We start from the raw sequence: 21,021 nt of genomic DNA, 5'->3' as shown, positions 1-21,021 counted from the left end.
GCTTGCTGACAATGAGACACGATATGCAAAGAACTGGAACACCTCAGTGGGTATTCCTATAGTAGGATGGGTGGGGTAGCCATGGTGGCAGGGAAACTTAAGCAGCTCAGGCCTAGGACCACAACAAACGTTGGCTTTCAAGGGGGGGTCCTGGGTAACTCGAGTAGTCACACATATACTAGACCTAGGAGCGATCCCCACAGAAGGAATAAAAGTTAGCTGTAACAGGACATCCGCAAGTACTGATCTTTTTAAACCCAGCCACATAGAAAGGTACTTACATGACCCAAGGAGGCCAAATAACACCCTCTTTCCTCAGGCTACTCAAGACGAAGACTGCTATGATATAACAGGACACCAACCATGCAATGACACGTCAGAATACCAACTTACTGATCCAACAATGTAATAACCCATATGTGAGCTACTGCGGTAGATTAGGACAGATACCTTCCTGGTGTTAATTAAAAAATGCCTCAAGATTCATTGACATAGTTAATAAACTTATCAATCAACATTCCTCTTTTTGGGAGCTCCCACGAGACATCTATTGGGTATGTGGTAGGGAAGCCTACAAGTGGTTGCCGGTAGGGGTCAAAGGGACATGCACCCTAGCTAGACTTACCCCCTCGACCTTTGTCATATTCAACGACGACATTGACATGAGAGCAGCTCCTAAACACGTTATACCGAAGAGCAGCAGATAACAAAGAAAGGGAAAATAGTAGGCCACATGTACAAATTTTGTATACCCAATGGTGATGCAAATATGGGATAAGTTAGCTGAAGCCACTGAGTTTCTCGATGACCAAATATATGACATTTTAGAAATTACTAATACCTCTGTGTCCGTGCAAAACCAACTGATGATAGTGACTAACCAACACGCAATAGTCCTGGACTATCTCACAGAAGCCCAAGGAGGGATTTGTCAAATCATAGGTCCTACTTGTTGCCATTACATAGACACTTCAGGAACAATTCAGATGCACCACCAGCTTGAGAACATACAAAAATTGAGGGACAAATACGCCAAAGAGAATGAAAGTAACAAGGATAAGTGGTGGGGGGATACCTTTTCAATATTGAATCCCGCTACCTGGCTCAAGGGCATAGGAGGATGGATAGGGGGCGTTCTGCAGCTCATAATACACATTACTGCCTTTGCCCTCATAGTATATGTGTCAATAAAACTTATTTTCTTATGTATGAAACGCTGCAAGGCAAGACCTGCTGCAGATACTAAAATCCTCCTCTCCACCTCGTCAGACACCCAAGTCCCTCTACTTCACCGCCACTCAGCAGAAGGCTATACTGCCTACATAAAGACTTTTCAAAAGAAAATAGAAAACAATAAAAACCAAGTTGTCTAAGTCACAACTGGTTTTAAGAGGGGATTGAAGGATACAAGGGTCTTGATAAAATAATATATACAGATCTGTATTCTTGTATGATATATCTTAGTTCTGCTTTCTTGTAACCGCAAGGCATAAGTTACACTCCAGTCACGTACGTCCTGTTCTCGTGCTTTGCTTAATTGTTGACTTGTAACTATTGTGCAACTATGATATGTATATGACAATTGGTAATAGTAAAGTCAGAGCGATCTTAGACGGTATCCTGTGTGCATGTATTCTTTCCACACCCGACAAGACGCTCTCCTGGCGCCAGTAAAAGACTTAAGCCAAATTGGACCTGGTACCAGGGGTACTGAGTAAATAGCACCTTTCAGGCCTCCCCACATATACAGCCCCTATACATCCTACTGCCCAGGGCCCCCTCACATATACTGCCCCCTATACATTCTACTGCCCAGGGCCCCCTCACATATACAGCCCCCTATACATCCTCCTGCCCAGAGCCCCCTCATATATACAGCCCCCTATACATCATGCTACCCAGGGCCCCCTCACATATACAGCCCCCTATACATCCTACAGCCCAGGGCCCCTCACATATGCAGCCCCCTATACATCCTACTGCCCAGGGCCCCTCACATATACAGCCCCCTATACATCCTACTGCCCAGGGCCCCCTCACATATACAGCCCCCTATACATCCTCCTGCCCAGAGCCCCCCTCACATATACAGCCCCCTATACATCCTCCTGCCCAGGGCCCCCTCACATATACTGCCCCCTATACATCCTCCTGCCCAGGGCCCCCTCACATATACAGCCCCCTATACATCCTCCTGCCCAGAGCCCCCCTCACATATACAGCCCACCTATACATCCTCCTGCCCAGGGCCCCCTCACATATACTGCCCCCTATACATCCTCCTGCCCAGGGCCCCCTCACATATACTGCCCCCTATACATCCTACTGCCCAGGGCCCCCTCACATATACTGCCCCCTATACATCCTACTGCCCAGGGCCCCCTCACATATACAGCCCCCTATACATCCTCCTGCCCAGGGCCCCCATTACATATACTGCTCCCCTCACACAGACTCGTCATCCCCTTCATCTTCACAGACCCCCCTCTCCTAGGCAGGGCCAGATTAAGGCTGCTTGGAAGACGGAGCACTTTAGTATGATGGGGCCCCCATTCCCCGAAAAAAAAAACCAATGCCGATACAGACACATCCCTAAACCTCAACCCCCCCTGTGCATGTTTTCAATTATGACAATTAACAAGCCTTCACAAAGGCATGGGCATTTCAGACTATGCAGCCCATTTTTTGGTGGGGGTCCATCTGCTGGGACCCCCATTAATTACCTCAGTTCCAGTGGCTTTCCACCTACTGAAAATCTACAACTCCCATAATGTCTTGAGATATTTAGGCATCATAGAAGTTGTAGTTTTGCAACAGTTGGAAAGTCACAGATTGGGGTACAGTTTCACTCATGATCACCTAGTCAGACAGAATACACAATGATATAATGGCTCACAGGTGACGTCTTCTAAGTTGTCCTCCATTTTCTCCTTCATCCGGTCCAGATGGGGTGGTGGCTTCTAGCTAAATCTTCCTCTGCAGAGTGTGATGCCCAGACATCATTGGTTCCTCACTTTGTCAGCAGATCCTTATCCTGTATATGAAAAAATAATCAATATGAGCCTGTTAGACACTGTGCCCCCTGAATATAACCCCTCCAAACACTAAGTCCCTGAAAATACTGCCACACACTGTTTCTTCTCAGTTTGGCTGAATCCCACCCTCTACTGTGCTTCAAGCCCAATTCTCCCCCAGACATGTGTACCCTCCTCCAGACCCCTGTTTTCTCTTCCCTGACCCCTCAGTCACCCCCAGACCCTTCAGTCACCTCAAATGCCTTAGTCCTCCTCCAGACCCCTATGTTCCCTCCACTCCAACCCCTCAGTCACGCCCAGACCCCCCCCCAATTCTCCCACAGATCCCTCAGTCACCTCCCCCCAGACCACTCAGCCACCCCCAGTCCTCCTCAAGACCCCTCTTTCCCATCCTCCACTGACCCCTCAGTCACCCCCAGACTCCTCAGTCCTCCTAAATATCCCTCAGTCACCCCTAGACCCCTACATCATCACCCATCCTCCTCCAGACCCCTCTCGTCCTTCCTTCTCCAACCCCTCAGTCCTCTTCCAGAGATCCTCATCCCTCCACTGCCCCTTTCTCCGGACTCCTTTGTCCTTTTTATTTAGACTCTGTTCCCCACATACTGTTTCCTGAGTCCTGTCCCTGTACTATTACATCACTGTGTATTATCCTTGTTATGTGACATCATACATTCATGTTCATACACACAACATACATACTGTACACATTACATACTGTACATGCATGCATCATATACACACAACACACATACTGTACTCAATACATACTGTACATGCATCATATACACACAACACACATACTGTACACATTACATACTGTAAATGCATCATATACACACAGCACACATACTGCACACATTACATACTGTACATGCATTATATACACACAGCACACATACTGCATACATTACATACTGTAGATGCATCATACACACACATACTGCACACATTACATACTGTACATACATTACATACACATACTGCACACATTACATACTGTACATGCATTATATACACACACAGCACACATAATGCACACATTACATACTGTACATGCATTACATACACACACTACATACTGTACATGCATTATATACACACACAGCACACATACTGCATACATTACATACTGTACACGCATCATATTCACACAGCACACATACTGTACACATTATATACTGTACATGCATTATATACACACACACAGAATAGATCAGTGTTTCCCAACCAGTGAGCCTTCAGCTGTTGCAAAACTACAGCTCCCAGCATACCCAGATAGCCTTTGGCTGTCCAGGCATACTGGGAGTTGTAGTTTTGCAACAACTGGGGGCACACTGGTATAGATACACACATGCACTTTATATAGTCATCCACAGTAGTAACACACACAGGCACAGTACATAGACATACACATATGTACACACACTTATATATCCACACAAACACGCTTATACACACATATATATGCAGGGACACCTACTTAAGTCAGGCCCCATGTTGTACAGCCTCTGCGGTGCTCTCATTTCCTCACAGCTCTGTGCTCCCCTCCCTCCTCCTGCTCAGACGCGAAGAGTCCGGGGCCGAGGGAAGATACTAAGTGCAGGGGGGGGGGGGGGGGGGTGGAAGCGATTGTAGTGTGGTGAAAAGAACTCCAAAGCTGCAAATGAATTTTTATTTAAATAAATAAATAAATGTCAGACATCCGGGGGCCCTCTTGTTTGACTGGGTGCCCGGGGCCCGGAGCACGAGCTCCATAAGCACCATTGTTAATCCGGCCCTGCTCCTAGGCTTCCACTATTCCCTCCTCACAGCTGCAGGTCCTTGCAGACAGCCCATGCAGTACCGTCTCAGTGCAGCAGGAGGAGCTAGAGGGCTGCAGGATTTTGCAGTTTAAAAAAATCCAGGAAAATTTGCAGCATTTTACCACAAATCACTGTCAGTGGCCCACTATCTGCTCCCCATTGGCCCAGTCCGAGCCTGTATGGCATGTTTTTACATCTGACGTTTGTTATACCCCACCCCCCCTTGCAGGTGCAGCAGCCCCCTCCACAAAAACGCACAGTGTGAACACAGTCTTCCCCCTTTTTTGTGTTTTTCTTTCAGTAGTGATTTTGAGTCTCCATATTACTTACCGTGATCATGTAGACATCATGGTGGGGGATTTATCAAAACCTGTCCAGAGGAAAAGTTGCCCAGTTGCCCATAGCAACCAATCAGATCGCTTCTTTCATATTTAACAAGGCCTCTGCAAAATGAAAGAAGCGATCTGATTGGTTGCTATGGGCAACTGGGCAACTTTTTCTTTGCACTGGTTTTGATAAATCTCCCCCCCCCCATGTTCTTTACCTTTATCTACCAATCACCCTTCTGTCATGTCTCAGTGAAAGTGCCCCTAACTCAGTGTTTCCCAACCAGGGTGCCTCCAGCTGTTGCAAAACTACAACTCCCAGCATGCCCGGACAGCCAAAGGCTGTCCGGGCATGCTGGGAGTTGTAGTTTTGCAACAGCTGGAGGCACCCTGGTTGGGAAACACTGCCCTAACTAGATGTGCTGCCTTGTTATATGCCCCAGACCAGAGGGCGCTCCCAACATACTATTTATCCAAACGCATTTTTCGCATTTTTATATAAATAGAGTAATACGAGTAATATTAGCCGGTAATCGCTGCTACCGTTACATGTCATCTGCTCAACTCCAGAGGAAGTGGTCAGACGTCTAAACAGGATTAAGATCAATTAATCAGCGGGCATAGTTGGCACCAAGTCACATGTTCTAAAGGATTTAAAGTGGTACTCCACTGGAAAATATTTTCTTTTAAATGAACTGGTGCTAGAAAGCTAAATAGATTTGTAAATGACTTCTATTAAAAAATCCCAATCCTTCCAGTACTTATCAGCTGCTGTATCCTCCGCAGGAAGTTCTTTTCTTTTAGAATTTCCTTTCTGCCTGACCACAGTGCTCTCTGCTGACACCTCTGTCCATTTTAGGAACTGTCCAGAGCAGGATAGGTTTGCTATGGGGATTTGCTCCTGCTCTGGACAGTTCCTAAAATTGACAGAGGTTTCAGCACTGTGGTCAGACAGAAAATAAATTCAAAAAGAAAAGAACTTCCTGTGGAGCATACAGCAGCTGATAAGTACTGGAAGGATTGGGATTTTTTTATTTTTTATTTTTTTTTATAGAAGTAATTTACAAATCTGTTTAACTTTCCAGCACCAGTTGAGTTAAAAGAAAATGTTTTCCAGAGGAGTACCCCTTCATAACAGGCTTGGCATTATTCACGGGAACCATGGCGTTATAGAAACCTGACTACAGAACCTTTAAAAGGGTTATCCAGGAAAAAACTTTTTTTTTATATATATCAACTGGCTCCAGAAAGTTAAACAGATTTGTAAATTACTTCTATTAAAAAATCATAATCCTTTCAGTACTTATAAGCTGCTGAAGTTGAGTTGTTCTTTTCTGTCTAAGTGCTCTCTGATGACACCTGTCTCGGAAACCGCCCAGTTTAGAAGCAAATCCCCATAGCAAACCTCTTCTACTCTGTGCAGTTCCCGAGACAAGCAGAGATGTCAGCAGAGAGCACTGTTGCCAGATAGAAAAGAACAACTAAACTTCAGCAGCTGATAATTATTGAAAGGATTAAGATTTTTTAATAGAAGTAATTTACAAATCTGTTTAACTTTCTGGAGCCAGTTCATGTAAAAAAAAAAAAAAAAAAAGTTTTTTCCTGGAATACCCCTTTAATGCCATTTATTTTAGGCTGAGTCGGACTGATGTGTTGTGGATGAGTTTGTTCTATGGAACAAAACATCAGAAGAAGCATTTGCTGGGACCAGAATAAACATGGACACAGAACATGGATGTAGCTACAGGCGGCGCAGTTGCAACTGGTGGCTAAGGAAGCCCAGGGGCCCCTGTGCCACATAAGACGCCAGTATAATCAATGGTAGAAGGAGGGCCTTGTTTTTACAATTGTGTATAGGAAAGTAGCCTAAAATGAAGCTCTGGTTGGTGCCCAATGATTGCCCTAGCTAGGAGCCTCCCTTGTACCTTATTACAGTGATCCCTCAACTTACAATGGCCTCAGCATACAATAGTTTCAACATACAATGGTCTTTTCTGGACCATTGTAACTTGGAACCAGACTCAACATATAATGTACGGACAGTCCAGATCTGTGACACGTGTCAATGGCCGGAAGAACCGACCAATTAGAATGGGCATTCACTGGAAAAACACCTGTAATCCTAAAGTGCATGTACTGACTGGCTGTCTGGTAGCGCCCCCTACAGTACAGGGAGGTATTACATGTTCTGTACTACTCTTTACCTGTATTACTGAAGTGTATGCACTGACTGGTGTCTGGTAGCGCCCCCTACAGTACAGGGAGGTATTACATGTTCTGTACTCTTTACCTGTACCAGGGTTATCTGCTCCTTTGGACACCAGGTGAGGGCGGCTCCATGTTACTTTTTTAGGACACTGTGTACTGTACTGGACCCTGAAGAAGCTCCTGTCCTCTACATAGACAGTGATTACAGCTCCCAGCAGATCTTTCTTACTTTTATATGGAAGGATTTGCTTTATCTATATTAGTTATCTACTTATTTTTGTTTACTCCTCACTATTTTCCTATTTTTCGATGACATTTTGGGGGCTTCAGAACCAATTACCATGTTTCCATAGAGTTCTGGTCTCAACATACAATGGTTTCAACATATAATGGTCGTCACAGAACCGATTAATATTGTAACTTGAGGGACCTCTGTATATATAAGAGATATATTTTGGGATCTATAGGAGGTGAAATTTATTTGCATGTGTACAGGATACTTACACGAATCCTTGTATCATACCCGCCAACCCCAGGCCATTCCCATACAGAGGATTATATAGGGGTGGTGCTCTCTATTTTTGGGCGGGTTTTTAAATAGTTGGGCTTCTAATGCTAGGAGGTATATTTCTATAGATATCCCAAATCTATCAGCATTTATTGAACTTTTAGCCAATTTACAAGTTAAATGTATAGGAAGCCATGACTTCTGAGTGTCACGTGTAAGTCCTAAACATCATCATAACCACAAGTCCCAGCATGTCTGCAGTAAATGGTTACAATAATGAAACATGCTATACTGTACATTACAAAAGAAAATTTATTTACATGAATAAAAAGCCAATAAACACAAAGTAAGACAACATTATTAACAATCTCTTAAAAATGAAAAACAAAAACACTATGGCTGGGCTATGCGCCTCGTGTCTGCAAGTTGTTCCCCAGACTGTCCAGATTAATGTATACTGGGACATTCCTTGCAACCGGGCCGCCAAGTTTATTCAAACGCAGCCCCAAAAGTGCCTGTTTTTGGGGGCAGGACCTAAATGTCCCGATTTTTGCCATTTCAAATGTTGGCAAGAATGATAATGTTGTGCTGCCAACGTCCTATACATATGTACAATGGGGGAGATTTGTCAAAACCTGTGCAAAGGAAAAGTTGCTGCTGAGTTGCCCATAGCAACCAATCAGATCGCTGCTTTCATTTTGCAGAGGCCTTGTTAAAAGTGAAAGTAGCGATCTGATTGGTTGCTATGGGCAACTAAGCAGCTTTTCCTCTGGACAGGTTTTGATAAATCTCCCCCTATAATGAGTGCAATTTTGGAAAAGCTCCTTTCAAATCTATACGTTTTAGTCCCATAAAAGTTCTTATAAGGGGTTTCGCAACATAATAGCGTCAGGGGGTCCGCACCCCTGGTTAGACGGAGGGTGGAGACCACTGCCCTAGTCTTTTTTGCTACTGCTGATATTCGATATTTCGCAAATGTTTACATCTTACTTATGTTTTCTTTGAGATTTCATGGCTTTTTCTAAATATTTAGACATTGATCATAGGGACAGCTATATATTTTCACTTATTTTATGCCTTTTTTTTTTTACTTTTGTTTAAAGGAGTACTCCGGCAAAAATGACCTTATCCCCTATGCACAGGATAGGGCCTAAGTATCTGATTGTAGGGGGTCTGACCGCAGACAGGTCTTGTAGGTCCCTGAACAAGTTAAAGGGGTACTCCACAGGTCAGCGTTTGGAAGTAAATGTTTCGAATGCTGTTTTCACGCTGCCGGGGTCGGCCTTGCCCCTCATGACATCATGGCCATGCCCCCTCAATGAAAGTCTATGGGAGGGGGCGTGACGGCCTCCCATAGACTTACATTGAGGGGGCGTGGTCGTGATGTCAGGAGGGGCAAGACCAACCCGGCAGCGTGAAAACAGCATTGGAAACATTTAATTCCGAACGCGGGTCCGTGGAGTACCCCTTTAAATAGCAATCACGTATTTGTTGGGGTGAGTTCACATAGTTTCCCTCTGGCCTGATTGCAAAAAATTAGCATGCAGTGTTTTTCAATTTGGCGCCTTGTTCCATGTGATCTCATAGAGAAATCCAGTGTCCACTGGGAACAGTATATTAAAGGGGTACTGCCGTGGAAAACTTTTTTTTTTTTAAATGAACTGGTGCCAGAAAGTTAAACAGATTTGTAAATGACTTCTATTAAAAAAAATCTTAATCCTTCCAGTACTTTTTAGCAGCTGCTTGCTACAGAGAAAAATCTTTATTTTTTTAATTTCTTTTTTGTGTTGTCCACAGTGCTCTCTGCTGACACCTGATGCCCGTATCAGGAACTGTCCAGAGCAGGAGAAAATCCCCATAGCAAACCTCTCCTGCTCTGGACAGTTCCTGACACGGACAGAGGTGTCAGCAGAGAGCACTGTGGACAAGACAAAAAAGAAATTCAAAAAGTAAAGAATTTCCTCTGAAGCATACAGCTGCTAAAAAGTACTAAAAGCATTAAGATTTCTTAATAGAAGTAACAGATTTGAAAATTACTTCTGTTCAAAAAATCTTAATCCTTTCACTATTTTTTAGCAGCTGTATGCTACAGAGGAAAATCTTTATTTTTTTAATTTCTTTTTTGTCTTGTCCACAGTGCTCTCTGCTGACACCTGATGCTCGAATCAAGAACTGTCCAGAGCAGGAGAAAATCCCCATAGCAAACCTATGCTGCTCTGGACAGTTCCTGACACGGACAGAGGTGTCAGCAGAGAGCACAGTGGACAACACAAAAAAAGAAATTCAAAAAGTAAAGAATTTCCTCTATAGCATACAGCTGCTAATAAGTACTAAAAGGATTAAGATTTCTTAATAGAAGTCATTTACAAATCTGTTTAACTTTCTGGCACCAGTTCATTTAAAAAAAAAAAGTTTTCCACCGGAGTACCCCTTTAAGCTACTTGCATTCGGTCCGGGCATATGTAAATTAACCCTTATAATGTTTATGGCTATAAATACGCCTTATTAGTCCAGTCTCCCCCCCGACCTGCAGAGACGGTACCAGATACAGACGTCATGCTGGGTTTTGCTTATGTACAAGGCTTTTACTTTTATGTGTCTATTTTAGAAGCTGTCTGACTTTTTACATTTATTTGCCATTTAAGGGAGACGCGGCTGGTATCTTTGTCCCGTGTTGAGGATACTCAGGCTCAGCGGTGGAATTCTCTACACACATTCCACTGAAGTATAGAGACTTATGATATACAAATCCCAGTCTGTCCTCTTTCCTGCCACCATAAATCCTGACACTTTATTAGATCTGGTCCATTTTATAATGTGTATAAATCGGGGAGAGCGATGCTGGTGAAGTCAGTTCAGTTGCCTTGTTTAGCGCAATCTCAGTCACATTTATGCTGCTGTGTATAGGAAAACTGACGGCTTCCAGGGACTGTCCTAGTGATACATAGCGGCGTTAAACAGACAGGTTGATTTGGTCACTGAATAAAATCTCAGGACTTGGGGTTCACTTGACTCCTCTTCAATAGGGCAATGTACAGATTCTCTAATATAACACTTTTCTCCCACTATATATTGTGTACAAGAAACAGCGCCACTCTTTTCCATAGGCTGTGCCCGGTATTGCAGCTCAGGGACATAAAAATAGTACTCTGAGGGAAAACTTTTTTACATTTTTTTTTTTAAATCAACTGGTGCCAGAAAGTTAAAGGGGTACTCCGCCCCTGGCATCTTATCCCCTATCCAAAGAATAGAGGATAAGATGTTAGATCGCCGCGGTCCCGCTGCTGGGGACCCCGGGGATCGCCACTGCGGCACCCCGCCATCATTACTGCACAGAGCGAGTTCGCTCTGTGCGTAATGACGGGCGATACAGGGGCCAGAGCAGCGTGACATCATGGCTCCACCCCTCATGACATCACGGCCCGTCCCCTTAATGAAAGTCTATGGCAGGGGGCGTGACAACCGCCACGCCCCCTCCCATAGACTTGTATTGACAGGGGCGGGCCGTGATGTCATGAGGGGCGGAGCCGTGATGTAACGATGCTCCGGCTCCTGTATTGCCCGTCATTACGTGCAGAGCGATCTCGCTCTGCGTAGTAATGATAGCGGGGTGCTGCAGCAGCAATCCCGGGGGCCCCAGCAGCGGGACCCCGGCGATCTGACATCTTATCCCCTATCATTTGGATAGGGGATAAGATGTCTAGGGGCGGAGTACCCCTTTAAACAGATTTGTAAATTACTTCTATAAAAAAAAAAATATTAATCCTTCCAGTACTTATTAGCAGCTGTATGCTACAGAGGAAATGCTTTTTTGGGGGGATTTTTTATATGGTATATAAATGACAGCAATTTCTGCTTGTCACAAAGAAAAATTATTCATTTTGCTCCACCAATCTGGAGACTTACCCTGACACGGGGTCCAATACGATAAACTAATTTCCAGTTCCATTTTAGGAACTGTCCAGAGTTGGAGAAAATCCCCATAGCAAACATATACTGCTCTGGAAAGTTCCTAAAATGGACAGCAGAGGTCAGCAGAGAGCACTGTGGTCGTGACAGAAGAGAAATCCAAAAAGAAAAGCATTGCCTCTGTAGTATACAGCCGCTAATAAGTACTGGAAGGATTAAGATTTTTTTTAATAGAATTAATTTACAAATCTGTTTAACTTTCTGGCACCAGTTGATCTAAAATAGAAAGTTTTCCCACCGAAGTACCCCATTAAAGGGGTTATCCAGCTTTTAAAACTTCTCTCATCCACAGAATAGGGGTTAAGAGTCTGATCACTGGGACCCCCCACAATGCCCCCTCCATGCATTCTCTATGAGAGCACCGGAAATGAACAAGCTTTATACTCGGCATAGAGAATACATTGAGGGGGAGTGTTGATCCTGCTCCATGCAAAGGGACATTTGGTGCTGTACAAGAGATGGCTGTGGGGTCCCAGCAGTCCTATCCCCCCCCCCCCAATCAGACACTTATCCCCTATCTTGTGGATAGGGGATACATTTTAAAGTGCTAGAGTACTCCTTTAAACTGTATACTGCAATAGCAGACACATCCTATAGGCTTTTCTGACCTCAAATTCGGCAGCACTAGTTTATGCTGAGTTCACATGATGATTTGACAGTAAGTTGTCCATATACTGTACGTGCATGTACTGGTATAGGCCTCATTGACTCTAATGCTCCAACTGTAATCCATTTCTAAGTTCGTGTAATTTCCTAACCGTATATGTGTATTTTCCGCAACTCCGCACACCATGCTTTTAAAGGGGCATTCCAGGAGTTTTTTTTTTCCAGGACTATGCTACATGGGCTGTAAAGTTAGTGTAGTTCATAATATAGTGTCTGTAGCTGTGTTTGATAGTGGTCCCGCAGGTCTTATGTGATCTCTGCCCCGAGGTTTATTTTTAACAGCATACAGAATGACGTTGTCTCAGGTTTTCCCAGGTTGAAGTGCGGCCCAAGACATTACATCACTAGTCAGGTGATCAGAGGGAGCCTGTCTTTGCTTCAGTGGGTAGAGTGACTGCTGGGTGGGGGATCATTCTGCAAAAATTTTAATTTCTCTACAGCTGGAGGCACCCTGGTGAGAAAACACTGGTCTTTTGAATGGAAGAGAGCACATGTGTGTGTTCAATGGGTGGGGTGGCTGATGTGTGGGAGGGAGAAAAGTGACCTCACACTTACAAACAAGGAATTATGGGACTTGTAGTTAGAGCGAGGGAACTCCAGCAGGAAATAGCCATTTTACAAAAAGATAGCCTCAGCAGAACACTATCTAGCCCCAAAACAAGAAGGTATCCTTCCTAAGCATGTTCTAAAATCATCTTATGGTGGATAACCCCTTTAGGTCCTGGATAATACACTAATATGTTTGGGACCCAGATGTAGTCAATGGGGCCCATGCCAGTATGTACATACAGTTTATATATATATATATATATATATATATATATATATATATATATATGTAAGTCGACATCTTATTTTGACAGGATTCCCACATCAAGTGCAACATACTGTCAAATCATGATGTGAACACAGCCTCACACAGTCATTTACCAAAACAATTCTGATTCTTTTGCAGCCTTAGGGTAGGGTCACACAAGCCGTATTTTGGTGTGTATTTGCTGCTGCGTATTTTCATACCCATTAACTTCAATGGGTAGGAAAATACGCAGCAGGAAATACGCAGCAAAAACTGCACGTGTAACTCTACCCTAAAGAAAAACTTGCTTTTCAACAATTTAGAACATCCCATAGTTACATTCTCAAAAAATCCTATCTTGGGGTACGTTCACACGAGCGGATTCTGTTTTCCGTTGCGTATTTGAAAGTGGGCGGGCTCTTCTCGGTTGTCCGCAGCAGATTTTCCGCGGCGGAATTTATGCTGCGGAAAATCCACCGCAAGCCCCATTGAAGTCAGTAGGGACTGCGGCGGATTTTCCGCAGTGTAAATTCCACCGCGGAAAATTTGCTGCGGACAGCCGAGAAGAGCCCGCCCACTTTCAAATACGCAGCGGAAAACCCGCAAAAAAATCAGCTAGTGTGAACCTACCCTTGTACTGATTTCGAGTAACATGATGTTTTCTTCTCCATTTACCTCTAAAACTAACGTCAAAATTCTGTGGTTAGCTGTTAGGTCACATGACTGACAGCAGAGTAGATGCTGACAACCAACAGAGATTTGAGTTCCCTTTTTTTCTTATTTTAAAGGGAACCTGTCAACATAAAAATGAAACACACGACTAGCAGCCTGTTATAGACCTCAAGGAGCTGAGCAGATTGATATAACATTTTGTTTAAAAATATTCAGTATAATTGTCAACTGAAGACCAGCTCATTCTAGGCCTAGGAGTCCAGTGGGCGGTCCGCCCACTGGACCCCTAGGCCCTGAATGAGCTGGTCTTCAGTTACCAATTATACTGAATATTTTTAAACAAAATGTTATATCAATCTGTGACTGACAGCTATCTCTGTAGGAGTGTGCATAATGGAGATAGCTGTCAGTCACTCATCAGGACCGCCCACTGGACTCCTAAGACCAGGAAATTAAATTAATAAATAATCTGCTCAGCTCCTGAGATTTCTTCAAACAATGTTGAAACAAATTTCCACTTTAAGCAACAAAGAACCATAAGACTCAGGTGGCATATAAATCATCCTTCAAAAATGTCCATGGAAAAACAAATTGTGCAAATACATTTCAAGACAATTCGATCAATTTTATGCAGTTGAAAATGGCTCAAGGAGGAATTTCCAGCTCAAACAAAAGGGTGTGAAAAAGTTGCATATAATTTTCCCCAGAAACAGTACCATCAGCTGTGTCAGATATTGCAGCTCCGTTCAGATAAACTTTGCAATATTAGACATAGCCTGTGGACAAGAGCGGCGCTGTGTAGGGGAAAAATATCCTTTTTATTTTGGAAGCCCCTATGAATTTTATTTTTAGTTACAAGTAGCATTTGCTAGTATTAAAGGGGGTTATCCAGGAAAAAAAAACTTTTTTATATATATCAACTGGCTCCAGAAAGTTAAACAGATTTGTAAATTACTTCTATTAAAAAATCTTAATCCTTTCAGTACTTATGAGATGCTGAAGTTGAGTTGTTCTTTTCTGTCTAAGTGCTCTCTGATGACACGTCTCGGGAACCGACCAGTTTGGAAGCAAATCCCCATAGCCTCTTCTACTCTGTGCAGTTCCCTAGACAAGCAGAGATGTCAGCAGAGAGCACTGTTGCCAGACAGAAAACAAGAACTCAACTTCAGCAGCTGATAATTATTGAAAGGATTAAGATTTTTTAATAGAAGTAATTTACAAATCTGTTTAACTTTCTGGAGCCAGTTGATATAAAAAAAAAAAGTTTTTTTCCTGGATAACCCCTTTAAGTGCACAGAGCTCTCTGCACTCATCAATTCCACAGCCTCTGCTCTGGGCAATGATTGATGGCATTAGTAGTCTCCCGACTATATGCTAAAGCTGTCACTCAGAGCTAACCTCTCTATAGGGCTGTCACTCAGAGCCAACCTCTCTATAGGAAGGTCACTCAGAGCCAACCTCTCTATAGGGCTGTTACTCAGATCTAATCTCTCTATAGGGCTGTCACTCAGAGATAACTTCTCTATAGGGCTGTCACTCAGAGCTAATCTCTCTGTAGGGCTGTCGCTCAGAGTCAACCTCTCTTACAGGCTGTCACTCAGAGCCAACCTCTCCTACAGGCTGTCACTCAGAGCCAACCTCTCTATAGGGCTGTCACTCAGAGCTAATCTCTCTATAGGGCTGTCACTCAGGGATAATCTCTCTATAGGGCTGTCACTCAGAGCCAACCTCTCTTACAGGCTGTCACTCAGAGCCTACCTCTCTTACAGGCTGTCACTCAGAGCCAACCTCTCTTACAGGCTGTCACTCAGAGCCAACCTCTCTTACAGGCTGTCACTCAGAGCTAATCTCTCTATAGGGCTGTCACTCAGAGCTAATCTCTCTATAGGGCTGTAAGCATTTTAACTTTTGACAGATTTCCTTCAAAAAGGCTCACTGGGAATTTTCTTTTTGAATATATAGAGCTGCTTTGGCTATTATAAGAGAACAATGTAGAGGCTCTTGTGTATACCTTGTGCTTATCTGTTTTGGCTGATCTGGCAGGTATGGGTTTTCTGCCATATTGATTTGTATTTCCACACTGAAATTATTTCCTAATGCTAGCTACAATTCTAATGAATCCTCTGATTTTGTAGAGAGAGTGGGCAGAGTCTCAGTTCTTCTCATGAGATCACCTGGTGATCGATCTGTCATCTTGGCTAGGCTCCAGAAGCTTAAACTGCTGAGATTCATAAGTGGGTCAGTGTCAGTTCACATTATGTGCAGGTGTAATGCGTTTTCCTATTCAAAGTGCATATTTTAGAGAAATCTAGCCATAAGGAGAAGGTGATGTGACCTAAAATCACAATTGAGCTGTTTTATGAAGATTTAAAGCCTTTAGGCTGTACTCACATGTAAAATTCTCACTGCATTCTCTGCAAGTTTTTACCATGCTTTTGCTGCAATTTTCCAAAATGAATGTAAAAATGACATGTTTTGCATGTAGTTTGAACTTTTAAGGAAAAATAGCTCTATGTTTGTGACAATTTTGGTAAAAACAGAAAAAATGCGTTGAAAATGCAGCGTGTGAACACAGCCTCAGAGCAGGGGTATAACTGCCATATATCCTGATCCCATACATATAGCAGCAGCAGTATACAGATAGAGCAGAAACAGAAACGGGTCTCGGAGCTGATCAGAGAGATCTGATAGATGATGCTGTCATCCTGACTGACCACTTCCTGAGACAGATAAAGCCATGTGATTTTCTGATAGACTGTATGCTGGTCACATGACAGTAATAAAACATATAGATGCAGTTGTGTTGGAATAAAACAGATGGCGCTGTAGGAATAGTGGTGGTGAGTGTGCATGATATGGGCAGGAAAAAAACCTGGAGTGCTTCTTTAATTTTGCCCTTGAAATGAAGAGTTGCGTCATGGTCTGTTGTCTCCACCATCGGTACATCACCCCTTTTCTGACATACAGAATACAGTACATTTTCCTCCTCTTGTAGAGGCCGCTCTAGTACACAGTCCTCTCAAAGTCTATAGTGCTGTAGTTAGCTTCTTAGGTTCACTTACTTTTCGACCTGTACCCATCTCCTCCACTAGCTATAAAAGTCATAAAATGAGATTCTAAAGCTAATAGCAAGTCCTGACCCAAGGTGCTTTTTTTAAAGTACAAGTTATTTTTGAGTCCTTTTTACACAGATACAGACGGTCATCTCTCCCCTATGTTGCAACTTTTATACCTACTCTATACAGTTAGGTCCCCTTTGATCAGTCTGGACGACTTACTGCTGATGGCTGAGCTAGGAGTCACTTTCAGCTTGTAAGCGCTGCCGGGAGGGTATGCAATGGATAGTCGGTGGCCACCAGCACCGCTGGCCCTACGCTCATCATTGGTTTGCCTCTGTAAAAAAAGATGGTTTGTCCTCTCGTGCTCTCGGTTGGACCAGTTATCCCGCTCATAGGCCGGAGGTGGACTAGGTCCTAGACCATCCCGGGAGCGACATTTTCCTTTCACCAGAATGTGCAGCAGTTCAGACAGACTGAGAACTGCAGAGATGATCCCCACCACAAAGTAGAAATTTAGAAAAATGGTCTTCTCTGTGGGTCTGGATACAAAACAGTCCACTATATTTGGGCAGGGAAAACGCACACAAGCATACTCTGGGGAGACTTTAAACCCATAGAGAAGCCACTGTCCCACCAAAAAACCCACCTCTGCCAGTATCCTCATCACCACATTGATGATGTAGAAGGTTCGTATGTGGCGCCCCCGCTGCTCAGCCCTTAACTTGGTTCTGGTGCTGGTCTGCTGTCCGTGCTGAGCTGCCGCGTCTTCTGCATCTCTTCCTATCTTGGTATTCTGGTGCATGGAATAGATGACAAAGAGCACTGCTGGAGCCGACAGCAGCACAATATGGAAGACCCAGAAGCGGTAGTGCGAGATGGGAAAAGCTTGGTCGTAGCACACCTGACGACAACCAGGCTGCAAAGTGTTACACACAAATTCCTCCTGTTCATCTTCAAACATATCGCTGCCCACCGTGGCCAGAATCAGTATGCGGAAAATCAGCATCACCACCAGCCAGAACCGTCCCACCATGGGAGAGTGCTCCTGTACTGCATCTAACAGCGAGCTCAGGAAGCCCCACTCCCCCATGTCGAATCTTATTCTGGATGCTTGTTCTGCAGAGGACAAAATGACATCATCAGAAATAGGAATTAAATCTTAGGTAGAATTCGAATTTTAAGGGATATAGGTGGGTATTTACGAAGTATTTTACCCAGATTTTCTTGGGTAAATTTGTCGCAATATTTTGGCGTTGTGTGTTTTTTGCGACTTTTCGTGTGACTTTTCATTTACCTGTGTTATGGATTGTTGCTGTGGTAGATGTGTTTTTGGTAGTTTTTTGCAATGTTCAGGGATTTATGAAACTGCGTTTTTATTAAAAGTTTCATACTTTGGTGTAACCCACCAAAAAGGGCCCAAACTACCACCAAATAAAAAAAAAGAGCAAACAAACTAACTTTGGGCAGCGTTATTAAAAAGTCGCATAATTGTCGCACAGGTTGAAAAGTTGCACAAAAAGTCACAGATTTATCACAGACCCTGCACCAAGTGATAAATTAGGTGCAGGTACACAGTTTCCACTGCATGAATTAAAGGGGTACTCCGGCGCTAAGACATCTTATCCCCTATCCAAAGGATAGGGGATAAGATGCCTGATCGCGGGGGTCCCGCCTCTGGGGACCCCCGTGATCTTGCTTGCAGCACCCCGTTACAATCAGTCCCCGGAGCACGTTCGCTCCGGGTTTGATTACTGGTGATCACGGGGGGCCGGAGCATTGTGACGTCATGGCCCTGCCCCCGTGTGAAGTTATGCTCCGCCCCCTCAATGCAAGCCTATGGGAGGGGGCGTGACAGCTGTCACGCCCCCTCCCATAGGCTTGCATTGAGTGGTCGGAAGTGGATCCCAAACACAGAACAAGGGTGTATTCCCGCGCATAAAAATTGCCTTGTAATATCCGAAGTTGCAGACTTGCAAGTGCGGATGTTACAACTTTAAATCCCTTTAAAATGGATTCGGTGTGCGTGAATTGACCCTAAGGGTAGGGTCTCACGTAACGGATCTGCAGCGTATTTTTACGCTGCGGATTTGCCGGTGACCCAACCCATGGTGTGCCTCCAGTTGTTGGTGACTCGCAGGCCTATGTGGCTGCTCAGAGCAGCAGATTGGTGCTGCAAGCAGGCCAGGGGGCGGGGCAACAGCTGGAGGCATAATATGGGTCTGGTCCCCGCAGATCCGCAGCGTAAAATACACTGCGGATCCATTACGTTTGACCGTAGGGTGTATTCACACGTACAGTATCCTGCGCATATTTGATGCACAGGATTTAAGGCTGCAGATTTCAATATAAACTCAATGAGTGAACAGAGGTTCAAATCCTGCGCATCAAATCTGCACAAAATACTGTACGTGTGAATAGACCAATAAGGTACAAATTATTCCATTATGGTTTTTTTTATCTGTGTCAGTTCCAGTCCTAAAAATACTGAACAAAATACTACATCTGAACCTAGCCTTAAAGGGGTTCTCCGCTGCTCAGCGATTGGAACAAACTGTTCCGAACGCTGGAGCTCATGACATCATAGCCCCGCCCCCTCAATGCAAGTCTATGGGAGGGGGCGTGACGGCACGAGCTCCCGGCGCTCGGAACAGTTTGTCAGTTTGTCTCCAGCATTCGGAACAGCTTGTTCCAAACGCAGAGCAGTGGAGTACCCCTTTAAAGAACAAACTCATTTCACGTGTTTAGGTATATATCTGTAAATATAAAAAATAAAAATAAACATATATATATATATACACAAATGATAAGGAAACACAGTGTCATGTTAGGTGAACACAATAACCCAATACAGTTTTCTGACTGTACCATTACAGTCGTATCCATGTTCTATAAAACATTTCCCTTTATAATAACACACATGAAGTGAATAAACCAAAAAAGAAAAGATAACAAAACAAACAAAAAAAAAAAACGTGGTGTGTTAGTCCAGATGAAGGTTGGGAGTATGTACAAAAATGATATTAAATAGATATATTAAAAAATAATAATAATAAAAATAATAATAATACGGCTGCTCAAAATTTACTATATATATATATATATATATATATATATATATATATATATATATACATACGGTATATATATATATATATATATATATATATATATATATTATTTTTTACATTTTAAAATTTTTAATTTTTTTAACATATTATGTCATATTTCATATCATTTCTATGACATTTGTTATGTTTTCCGGTTAACGCTTCTCGAATTTTTGTATCCAATATTTCTAATTCTAATAATTAAAATAGAATTTCGTACCTTCATTTCTGTACGTACCCCCAGGATGTGTTTTAATTTGTGTTGGGGGGGTCAATAAATGGAATTGAATCCCCGATATGTACCCAAGTGTATAGATATCTATATATATGTGTATATATATACCTTGTCTGGCTTGCATGGAGATCTATCATAAAGACCATACATACAGAGATACAAAACAGAATATAATTGTCAGATGTGAATTACGACCTACACAGAAACATTTATTGTACGGTATTATTTTACGCTCCCTCCCTATCTGAATAAAATACTCTAAAACAGTGGTCTCCAAACTGTGGACCTTCAGATGATGCAAAACTACAACTCCCAGCATGCCCGGACAGCCAACGGCTGTCCGGGCATGCTGGGAGTTGTAGTTTTGCCTCATCTGGAGGTCAACAGTTTGGAGACCAGTGCTCTAGAACTTTATTTTTACTTTATATAACTTTTCTATGGTCATATTTTTCAGACGTTGTTTCGATGCCTTAGACTATTGAAAGGATGTTGCGACCATAGCTAGGTTACCTGTCTCGAAGCAAGCGCAACGTTTCGTAAAACTTAAATGGTATTGACCGTCTCAACAAATCCACATCCCTGCTGGCGGCTGTGACAGGTGATGCTTAGCTGATCCCTGCGGCTTTGAGGGGGTT

The 21,021-nt window shown here is 43.3% G+C and overlaps 1 protein-coding gene across 4 annotated transcripts in view; it reads right to left on the bottom strand.

Annotated features, from left to right (window-relative positions):
* Positions 1-15,241: 15,241 nt before the first annotated feature.
* GJD3 (gap junction protein delta 3) overlaps positions 15,242-21,021 on the bottom strand; it is a 52,110-nt gene continuing 46,330 nt past the window's right edge. For 2 of the 4 annotated variants that reach the window (XM_056548547.1, XM_056548548.1), the window contains 2 exons: positions 20,495-20,516; positions 15,242-18,160 (listed from right to left, as the gene is read on the bottom strand). In XM_056548547.1, the coding sequence (XP_056404522.1) occupies positions 17,223-18,160; positions 20,495-20,510 (954 nt within the window). In that variant the 5' untranslated portion in view covers positions 20,511-20,516 and the 3' untranslated portion in view covers positions 15,242-17,222. The remainder of the gene's footprint in view (positions 18,161-20,494; positions 20,517-21,021) is intronic. The other 2 variants (XM_056548549.1, XM_056548550.1) reach the window with 1 other exon arrangement.

This window comes from Hyla sarda, chromosome 12 (assembly GCF_029499605.1).
Source record: "Hyla sarda isolate aHylSar1 chromosome 12, aHylSar1.hap1, whole genome shotgun sequence".
NCBI lineage: Eukaryota > Metazoa > Chordata > Amphibia > Anura > Hylidae > Hyla > Hyla sarda.
The sequence above is the reverse complement of the archived record's forward strand: the minus strand, read 5'-3'. Positions and strand labels throughout refer to the sequence as shown.